Raw genomic sequence first — 10,015 nt, 5'->3', positions numbered from 1 at the left:
GGCCTCCTCTGGCTGCCCTGCTGAGGGTGAGCAGAGACCCCAGTGGGGCTGCAGCAGACTGGAGGGGCCGGGGGAGGCATAGAGAACCCCCTTCCCTGGGGCCGGAGCGCGGTCCAGGGTCCAGAGGCGTCACAGCTGCCCCTGGGCCTCAGGGGGTCTCCCTCCCTCCCCAGAGCTCAGTGGGCTCAGGGCCCGCCCTGGGGGTCCCAGTGAACTCAGGGCCCTCTTGGGGTCTTCTCAGTGGGCTCAGAGCCCTCTCGGGGTCTCAGTGGGCTCAGGGCCCCCCGGGTCTTGGTGGGCTCAAGGCACCCCGGGTCTCAGTGGGCTCAGGGTCCCCCAGGGTCTCAGTGGGCTCAGGCCATCCTCAGTGGGCTCGGGGTCCCCCAGGGTCTCAGTGGGCTCAGGCCATCCTCAGTGGGCTCGGGGTCCCCCAGGGTCTCAGTGGGCTCAGGCCATCCTCAGTGGGCTCGGGGTCCCCCAGGGTCACAGTGGGCTCAGGCCATCCTCAGTGGGCTCGGGGTCCCCCAGGGTCCCAGTGGGCTCAGGCCATCCTCAGTGGCTCAGGGGTCCCCCAGGGTCTCCGTGGGCTCAGGGCCCCCCGGGTCTCAGTGAGCTTGGGGCCCCCCCAGGGTCTTGGTGGGCTTGGGGTCCCCCAGGGTCTCGGTGGTCTCAGGGCCCTCCAGGGTCTCGGTGGTCTCAGGGCCCCCCAGGGTCTCCGTGGGCTCAGGGCCTCCCAGGGTCTCAGTGGGCTTGGGGCCCTCTCGGGGTCTCAGTGAACTCAGGGTCCCCCAGGGTCTCGGTGGTCTCAGGGCCCCCCAGGGTCTCAGGCCCCCCCGGGTCTCGGTGGGCTCAGGGCCCCCCAGGGTCTCCGTGGCCTCAGGGCCCCCCAGGGTCTCAGTGGGCTCAGGCCACCCTCAGTGGTCTCAGGGCCCCCAGGGTCTCGGTGGGCTCAGGGCCCCCAGGGTCTGAGTGGTCTCAGGGCCCCCAGGGTCTCGGTGGGCTCAGGCCCCCAGGGTCTGAGTGGTCTCAGGGCCCCCAGGGTCTCGGTGGGCTCAGGGCCCCCAGGGTCTGAGTGGTCTCAGGGCCCCAGGGTCTGAGTGGTCTCAGGGCCCCCAGGGTCTCAGTGGGCTCAGGCCCCCCAGGGTCTGAGTGTTTCAGGGCCCCCAGGGTCTCGGTGGGCTCAGGGCCCCCAGGGTCTCGGTGGGCTCAGGGCCCCCAGGGTCTCGGTGGGCTCAGGGCCCCCAGGGTCTCGGTGGGCTCAGGGCCCCCAGGGTCTCGGTGGGCTCAGGCCCCCAGGGTCTGAGTGGTCTCAGGGCCCCCAGGGTCTCGGTGGGCTCAGGGCCCCCAGGGTCTGAGTGGTTTCAGGGCCCCCAGGGTCTCGGTGGGCTCAGGGCCCCCAGGGTCTCGGTGGTCTCAGGCCCCCCAGGGTCTCGGTGGGCTCAGGGCCCCCAGGGTCTGAGTGGTCTCAGGGCCCCCAGGGTCTCGGTGGGCTCAGGGCCCCCCAGGGTCTCGGTGGGCTCAGGGCCCCCAGGGTCTGAGTGGTCTCAGGCCCCCCCGGGTCTCGGTGGTCTCAGGGCCCCCAGGGTCTCGGTGGTCTCAGGGCCCCCAGGGTCTCGGTGGTCTCAGGGCCCCCAGGGTCTCGGTGGTCTCAGGGCCCCCAGGGTCTCGGTGGGCTCAGGGCCCCCAGGGTCTCGGTGGGCTCAGGGCCCCCAGGGTCTCGGTGGGCTCAGGCCCCCCAGGGTCTCGGTGGGCTCAGGCCCCCCAGGGTCTCGGTGGTCTCAGGGCCCCCAGGGTCTCGGTGGGCTCAGGGCCCCCCAGGGTCTCGGTGGGCTCAGGCCCCCAGGGTCTCGGTGGGCTCAGGCCCCCCAGGGTCTGAGTGGTCTCAGGGCCCCCAGGGTCTCGGTGGGCTCAGGCCCCCCAGGGTCTCGGTGGTCTCAGGGCCCCCAGGGTCTCGGTGGGCTCAGGGCCCCCAGGGTCTGAGTGGTTTCAGGGCCCCCAGGGTCTCGGTGGGCTCAGGGCCCCCAGGGTCTCGGTGGTCTCAGGCCCCCCAGGGTCTCGGTGGGCTCAGGGCCCCCAGGGTCTGAGTGGTCTCAGGGCCCCCAGGGTCTCGGTGGGCTCAGGGCCCCCAGGGTCTCGGTGGGCTCAGGGCCCCCAGGGTCTGAGTGGTCTCAGGCCCCCCCGGGTCTCGGTGGTCTCAGGGCCCCCAGGGTCTCGGTGGTCTCAGGGCCCCCAGGGTCTCGGTGGGCTCAGGGCCCCCAGGGTCTCGGTGGGCTCAGGGCCCCCAGGGTCTCGGTGGGCTCAGGGCCCCCAGGGTCTCGGTGGGCTCAGGGCCCCCAGGGTCTCGGTGGGCTCAGGCCCCCCAGGGTCTCGGTGGGCTCAGGCCCCCAGGGTCTCGGTGGGCTCAGGGCCCCCCAGGGTCTCGGTGGGCTCAGGCCCCCAGGGTCTCGGTGGGCTCAGGCCCCCCAGGGTCTGAGTGGTCTCAGGGCCCCCAGGGTCTCGGTGGGCTCAGGCCCCCCAGGGTCTCGGTGGTCTCAGGGCCCCCAGGGTCTCGGTGGTCTCAGGGCCCCCAGGGTCTCGGTGGTCTCAGGGCCCCCAGGGTCTCGGTGGGCTCAGGCCCCCCAGGGTCTCGGTGGGCTCAGGCCCCCCAGGGTCTCGGTGGGCTCAGGCCCCCCAGGGTCTCGGTGCGTTTGCCCGGGATGGTCTTGGGGGCTGAACAGGAGATGTCAGAGCTCCCACCCCAGAGCCAGGGTCCTGCCCCCCACCCAGGGAGCTGTGGGGAGTGAGCAGGGCCTTGGTGCTGCCTTGCCGGGAGATCCAGGGCCCGAGGAAGGGTGGGAAAGGGGTGCCGATGCTGGCCAGGCCTGGGGATGCCGGGGCTGGAGCCGGAGGCAACGTTGGGGTGTGGTGGAATGAGAAGGCCATGCCAAGATGGCCGCTGGCGACAGAAACTGCCTGGCAACAGGCTGTGATTGGTTAGGGCACAGACCGCCCCTTGACGGGGTTGGCTGCCTTGGCTATATAAGCTGCTGTAGCACCTGCGGGCTGCTCGCCTCAGGCCTGCTCTCACCCGACTCCCGGGGTCTGTGTGGTGACTCCGCGCCTCTTGCCCCCACCAGGCTCCTCCTCTCAGAAGAAATCAACCACAACAGTTGGGGCCCCTTGACAGGGCTGGGGGGCCTCACCCAGCCCACGGAGCGGCCCCTACCTGCCCTGCTGGCAGCCTGAGGCCCCGGCGTCATCCGCATACGTTTTGGGGAGTGCTGGGGGGTCCCCCTCTGCCCCCGGGTCCTGCTCTGGGGGACCGGGACCCCTGCTCCTGTGCTGACCCGAGGGAGGCCCCTCCCGCCTCCAGGGGCACAGTGGGGGCTCCGGGGCCCACGGAGGACGTGGAGGCCATGGCACTTGTAGATTTTATTGAGACATGAACAGTGGCACACAGGTCAGGGCGGGGGGATTAGCCCTAGGACCCCGGGGCCCCAGGGGGCAGCAGCGGGACTGGAGGTGCTGAGAAGCGGGCGGGGCTGGGGCAGGGGCCGGAGCCGGGGCTGGCCAGGCCGGGAGGCCCCAGGCCGCTGCCTAGCTGAGGGTGCTCAGCGCCTGCGCAAGTGTGTGCAGTTCATCTTGGACATCCTCCAGGGAGCGGCCGACAGCCTGGGGACTGTCCAGCACGTCCACGGCCAGCGTGTACGGGTCGAACTTCACCGAGAAGGGGCGCTGGATCCGGGAGGCATAGCTCCTGGGGGCGAGGCACCAGAGAGAGGGCACTGGGTACCCCCCAACGAGCTCCCACAACCCAACTGCCCAGATGGACGGACAGACAGGAGACTGAGGCCCCTCCAGGGCTGGGGCCAGGCGGGTGGGGGGAGCGTGGCCAGGGCAGGCACCTTTTCCAAGTGGCCCCACCACTGCATCTCAGCCAGCCTCCTCCTCCAGGAAGCCTTCCCGGACCATGTGTGGGATCCAACCCTCCCCTCCTCCCCACCCCAGGAGCACAGCTCCTGTCCCATTTCCCCAGGGCCAACAGGAGGCTGGAGGGAGCTGTTAGGTGGGGGCCGAGCAGGCCGGGCCCAGCCGCCGCTCCTGGACACAGCTGGTCACTGCACCCCCAGGCCCCAGCTCCAGGGACCTCTCCCACGCCTGTCTCGCAGAGCACAGCTCTGCCCATGCCAAGGCCGGCCCTGACCTGCCCTCACCCTGGCCCCCTGCAGCCCCCAGCCCTATGGGTCTCCCCTCCCCAATTTCCTGGGGTCCTGCTTGGGCGGGCACACCTGCGGTGTGGAGTAAGTTTTGGCGTCTGAGAGCTGGGCTCACAAGGCAGGAGCCTGGCCTACCTGAGTTTGTTCTTGGCGTCGCTAAAACTCTCGGACACGAAGTAGACGGGCTGGTAGGTCTGGTCCTGGTATGGCTGCACGGCGGCCGCGTCGGGGTCGAAGGCGCGGATCTCAGGCTCCTCGGACAGGGAGTGCTGGCGGGAGGCCATGGCCGTCACCACCCCGCCCCGCGCCCAGGGCCCTGCATCCGCCGAGCTCCGGGCGCAGCCTCACCCTGCGTCCCCCGCGGGCCACGCCAGGCCTGGGCCCGGCGCCGCTCCCCCGGGCCTCACCAGGAGCTCCCCGTAGGAGGACAGCAGCCCCGCGCCGTAGGCCTTCACCTCTCCGTTCTGCATGCACAGACCGAACTCCACCGTGAACCAGTACAGCTGTCGGCACAGCCGGCGGCGTCACCGGGCACAGCTGCACCAGCCCACAGCCCCCGCCCATGGCCAGGCCCCACCCACGCAGGCAGAGCCGGGGGCCTGGCCGAGCCCCGCCCCCCCCCCCAGCCCGCAGGGACAGGAACCCACCGTGGACAGCTTCTCAATGGCGTCGTCCGAGGCCCCCAGGGATGCCAGGCCGATGTCCTGGGGAGGGAGGAGCACAGAGGGTCAGCCCTGGCATCGCGCTCCAGATGGGGGCGCTGGGGGTGTTCCTGGTGGTCCTCCCTAGGCCTCCCACGCCGCCTGGGGTGCTCTGAGACCCTTGCTGGCCACTCGGGGCCCAGGACCCGCTGTTCCCAGAGATGCCAGCAGGTGGCAGCACAGACCGTGGGACGCCCACTGCCCAGGGACCCTCTGCTGCATGTCAAGTGCAGCAGGTGCCTCCCGTCCCCTGCGCCAGGATGCCACACCTCACAGTCTCACAGGGCGTCCTGACCCCGGCCCACCCATCAGTGACCCCCGGGCTGGCCTGCAGCCAGCGGACACACCTGGGAGAACTGGGCGAAGGTGCGGTCGGCCAGCATGGGCACGTGCCCCAGCAGCTCGTGACAGCAGTCCCTGGGCCGGCGGGGACAAAGGGGGGCAGGTGGGGCGGCAGCCCGCACCCCTCCCGCCGCCCACCCGCCCCAGCCCGTCAGCCCCCACCCCATCCCTGCCCCCGTGTCCTTTGCTGTGCCGGGGCCACTCACGGCTCGGGCGAGTGCATCGGCGAGGAAGCGTGGCGGATGTACTGGGTGCACTGGAACACACGGAAGGCCAGGCTGGCCAGGAAGTCCCGGGCGGAGAGCAGGCCAGCCACGGGCCGCAGCTGGAAGCCCGTGCGCTCTGTGGAGGAGCCACGCAGTCAGGGCTCCCTGCCCCCGCCACTCTGAGCCCCCTGGCCGGCCCCTGCCAGCCCTGAGCTGCCAGCCCCAGCTTCCCTGGGCCCTCACCCAGCCACTGCCAGCCCCAGCCCTCCCCTGTCCCAAGCCCCTGCCAGCCCCAGCCCTCCCCTGTCCCAAGCCCCGGCCAGCCCCAGCCCTCCCCTGTCCCCAGCCCCTGTCGGCCCCAGCCCTCCCCTGTCCCCAGCCCCGGCCGGCCCCAGCCCTCCCCTGTCCCAAGCCCCTGCCGGCTCCAGCCCTCCCCTGTCCCAAGCCCCAGCCCCAGTCCTCCCCTGTCCCCAGCCCCTGTCGGCCCCAGCCCTCCCCTGTCCCAAGCCCCTGTCAGCCCCAGCCCTCCCCTGTCCCAAGCCCCGGCCAGCCCCAGCCCTCCCCTGTCCCAAGCCCCCTGCCGGCCCCAGCCCTCCCTTGTCCCAAGCCCCTGTCGGCCCCAGCCCTCCCCTGTCCCCAGCCCCAGCCCCAGCTTCCCTGGGCCCTCACCGCCCGGCCCGGCCCGGCCTGGGCCCGCCGCACCTTTCAGGAAACGGGAGACGTCTTCCAGCTGGGGGATGCGGTCCTCGCCGTAGCCGCCGCGCTGCTCCAGCAGCTCCAGGGCCTGCAGGTACTCGCGGCAGGCGTGCGTGGCGTACAGGCCCCCGCAACGTGCTGTACACCTCCTTCCTGCGGGCCGCGGCCTCCCGTGGGGCTCTGGGCTCCCACGGCCCCCAGGCCCCCAGCTGAGCCCTGCGCACCCAGCCCTCTGGTGCCCAGGCCGACCTCCTCCCACACCTGGCCTGGTGGCCGCTGTGCCAATGTCCCCTGGGGACTCTGGGAGTCACTCCCCCCCCCCCCCCCCCGGTGCCTGCGCCTTCCCCGCCACCCACCGGGGTCTCACCAGGTAGCAATCTCCTCGGCCGTGTACTCCACGCGGGGGATGGGGCTCCCACTGCGGAGGGGTCAGGGGTCAGGGGTCAGGGAGCGGGGAGGGGAGGCGGGGTCTGGCTGGGTGGGGCTTTGGGGTGGAGGGGTGGGGAGGCCAGTCAACCCAGGCAGAGCGGGGGGGGGGGGGGGGGGGAGGCAGCCACAGGGACAGTGGGGACGAGGAGCCCCCAAGGCCCCCAGTGTGGGTCCCCACGGCCGCGGCCCTTACTGCTTGTACTGGAAGGCTATGTCGGCGATCTGCTTCCTGCGCTGGCGGTACGCCTGGTCCGAGAAGCCCTGGGCAGGGGGGATGGTGCCGGTCGGGGATGCCCTGCCGCTCCTGACCCCGCCACGTCGGACGTGGCTGGGGTCTGGGCCCGGCCAGGCTGGGGGTGAGCAGCCCAGACCCCACCCACCCTGCCTGCTGTGAGTATGAGGGGTGGGTAGGAGACAGGGACGGCGGGGGTGGGGGGGCACAGGCTCACCGGGTGGTCCAGATCCAGGTCAGGATCAAACTTGGTGACCAGGTGGTGACACTTGTCCAGCTCCGCCACTCTCCTTGGGAACCAGGGGACTTGACAGAGGATGGAGGGGGAGAGGGCCCGAGTGAGCACGGGGCTGGGGGCAGCGGGGAGGGCAGAGGCTGCTGGGGTGGGGGTGGGGGCAGGGGCAGCACGGGGCGCCCCGCACGGAGGCAGCCTCACCCTTGTGGTCCCCGGCGCTGCGCACGTCCTCTGTCACCCTGCGCAGAGAGCTGAGCAGGGCAGCCAGGTCCCCGCGGGGCGCCTCGCAGCGCACAAAGCACTCCAGGTGGGGGCTGCCCGCCCGCCGCCCTGCGGCCGGCCGCGTCTCCAGGTGCTGGATCTTGGCTTCGAAAGACTGGAGCAGAGGCAGGGAGGGGCGCGGGGGGAGGGGAGGAGGTGGAGGAGGTGGGGGCGGGAGTCAGGAGGGCAGGGGACCAGCTCCAGGCAGCTCAGGGCTCAGGTCAGACCCCCGCCTGTCAGCATTTGCGGCCGACAAGGTCAGCTCTGTCACAGCCGTGCTGGCCCGCTAGAGAGAAGGGGGTGCCAGGGCCACACCCGGACCCCCGGGCTCCCAGCATCCCCCAGCAGCTGCATCCCGGCCCACTGGGCGGCAGTGGGGACTGCTGGGGGATTCCGGATCCCACAGTGACCACCGGGAGTCCAGGGGCTGGTGGGCGGGGTCCCCTCCACCACCACGTCCCCCACGTCGCCCAGCAACGTCGCCTCGGGCCCTGCAGCCAGCCGGCTCTCTGGTCTGGCGCTAATGTCATTTGGAGCTTCTTCCGGGAGCCAGGTCAGCCGCCCGCGGGCAGTGCGGCCACAGCGGCTTAATGCAATCAGGGCTCACCTTCCGTGGGGACAGGAGGCGGGCGGGGCGGGGGTGGGGCAGCCCAGGGCCCCGTCCCCCTCCCTTCCCAGCCGCCGGGCTGCGTGCGCAGGTGGGGACACAGCCCTGCACACGCGCGCACACACACACATACACACACGCTCACCTCAAACACCTTCATGGCCCGGGACAGCGAGGGCCTGGCGTCCCTCAGCGAGAAGAGCAGCGAGAGCACGGCCTGCCCGTCTCTCTCCTCGAAGGACAGCTTCTCCAGGGGGTCCCCGGCCTCCGCTGCTGCGCCGCGGCTGCCGCCGCCGCCTCCCGCTCCTTGCGGGCGTCCTCAATGAGGCTCTGGCGCCGGCCCACGAACCGCGGGGACTGCAGGGACAGGGCCACCTGCGTGTCCTCCGCGGGCCGGCCGTGCTGACCCGACCCCACCCCTGAGTGCCTGTCGCGATGGGCTGGGCGGGCAGCCTGGAAGCCATGATGTGGGGGAAACCCCCCAGCCACCCCACCCACCCCTGCCTGCTCCTTGGGCTCCCATGCTGCCACTTGTCCCCAGGCCCCGCCCCTCCTGGATTAGTGGCCCAGGAGCTGCCCCCCAGGCCCCTGGGGTGGACGGACCAGAAGCCCCTGGAGGCTGGAGGCCCTGGTATCTGCTGCTGCGGCCCAGCGAAGCACACAGGTGGGAGCCACCTGGCCGGGGCCGCTGTGAGTGACCGCTCCCAGGTGTCCCCGCCCCCGTCCTGTCCTGTGCCCACAGTCCTCAGAGCCCCCTCCTCTGGCCCCATCAGAGAGGGGCTTGCTCCCTGCCTGGCGTCTGGGGTCTCGGCCCCGTCAGTGGGGGCAGAAGCCCCTTCCTGAGCCCCTCTCTTGGCCAAGGGTGGGTCAGACTGGGTGGACAGCCAGGACCACAGCCCCGGCCTGGGGAGGCGGCTTCTGAGGCGGGGGACGCCCCTCACCCTGCAATGCCCCCTGAGAAGGGCCATCCGTGCAGGGAGTCGATTATCCCAGGCCCCCGAGCCGGAGCCAAAGACCCCTGTTGTGGGTTGAGAAGCCCCCAGTTGCCTGGTCTGGCTAAGGGCGGTGCCTAAGGCCTGGGCCCGGTACCTGGAGGGAGGGAGGCAGGGAGAGGGAGAGCCTGACCTGGATATGGGGTCACCCTTCTGCAAGGAGGACCTGGCGCAGACCCCCACCCCCAGCCACTTCTGGGCCCTGTCCCCCCCAAGGCAGGCCACAGGAGGGGCTCCCCATGCAGGCACCAGGGGGTGAGGAGACCACTGGGACCCCTGGTCACCTACAATCCCGGGGATGCTGAACCCCCAGCGGCCGCTCCCAAAAGGATCCGGCACACAGAGGGAGGCCGGCCCGCAGGGACACGGGTGCGAGGTGGGCGCCGGCCTCTCTGCTGGGTGAAGAAGCAGTGCGCAGCGGGCAGGGGGCTGCCCGCGGGGCCCAGGACCCCAGGGCCAGCCCAGGTGCCGGGAGTGCGTGTGGATCCCTGGCCCCGGGCTGCCGCCAGCCTGGCTCTTACCATCACAGCCTCCACCTGCTTGGCGTCCAGCTCAGACACGGCCCTCCGGAAGCCCCTGGCCTGCGGTGCGGGGGCGTTGGGGGTGGGCATGGTGCAGCCGTGGTCCTGGGCTCCGCGGCCAGTCCACAGCCCACCGGCGGGCGACCTCTTAAAGGCTGGGCTGACGTCACAGCCTCCCTGGGCCCCCCACCTCCCACCTCCCTCGCCTCCCTCCCCGGCTCTGCCTGAGGGAGGCGGGGGTGGGCGTGGAGCCGAGCAGGAGGCTCGGGAGAGAGGGCTTCATCCCATTAAATCTAATTGCAGCCACTGTCGCAGGCAGCGCGTCTGAGTCAGCCCAGCCGGTCCCCTCGGCCGCGGACCCCACGGGGGCACGCGGGAGGGGGACCCAGGCCCGGCCTCAGCTGCCAGGCTTCATTTCCAGAAGGTTCTTCACCCCCTCCCTCCTGACCCCCTCCCACCCCGACCCCTACATGCAGCCCTTGTGCCTCAGCCCCAGGCACATCCTGTGGGACCTGGAATGTTCCAGAAGAACCCTTCTCTCCAGCATGGAGGCCGGGAGGCCAGGGAAGGGGTCGTCTCCGAGGAGGGTCTTGCCTG

The 10,015-nt window shown here is 71.7% G+C and overlaps 1 protein-coding gene across 1 annotated transcript; it reads right to left on the bottom strand.

Moving 5' to 3' along the window:
- Positions 1–3,576: 3,576 nt before the first annotated feature.
- Positions 3,577–9,508, bottom strand: TH (tyrosine hydroxylase). Its single transcript, XM_062197709.1, is given in 15 exon segments — positions 3,577–3,736; positions 4,332–4,465; positions 4,604–4,699; positions 4,844–4,900; positions 5,245–5,314; positions 5,446–5,581; positions 6,148–6,268; positions 6,270–6,294; positions 6,509–6,559; positions 6,764–6,831; positions 7,020–7,108; positions 7,239–7,413; positions 8,051–8,184; positions 8,187–8,262; positions 9,419–9,508. Coding segments are annotated over 15 exon segments (1,482 nt in total).
- Between the last annotated feature and the right edge of the window lie 507 nt (positions 9,509–10,015).

Source organism: Lepus europaeus, chromosome 7 (genome assembly GCF_033115175.1).
Source record: "Lepus europaeus isolate LE1 chromosome 7, mLepTim1.pri, whole genome shotgun sequence".
NCBI classification, from domain to species: Eukaryota; Metazoa; Chordata; class Mammalia; order Lagomorpha; family Leporidae; genus Lepus; species Lepus europaeus.
Note: the sequence above shows the minus strand (reverse complement) of the source record. Positions and strands in the feature narration are given on the sequence as shown.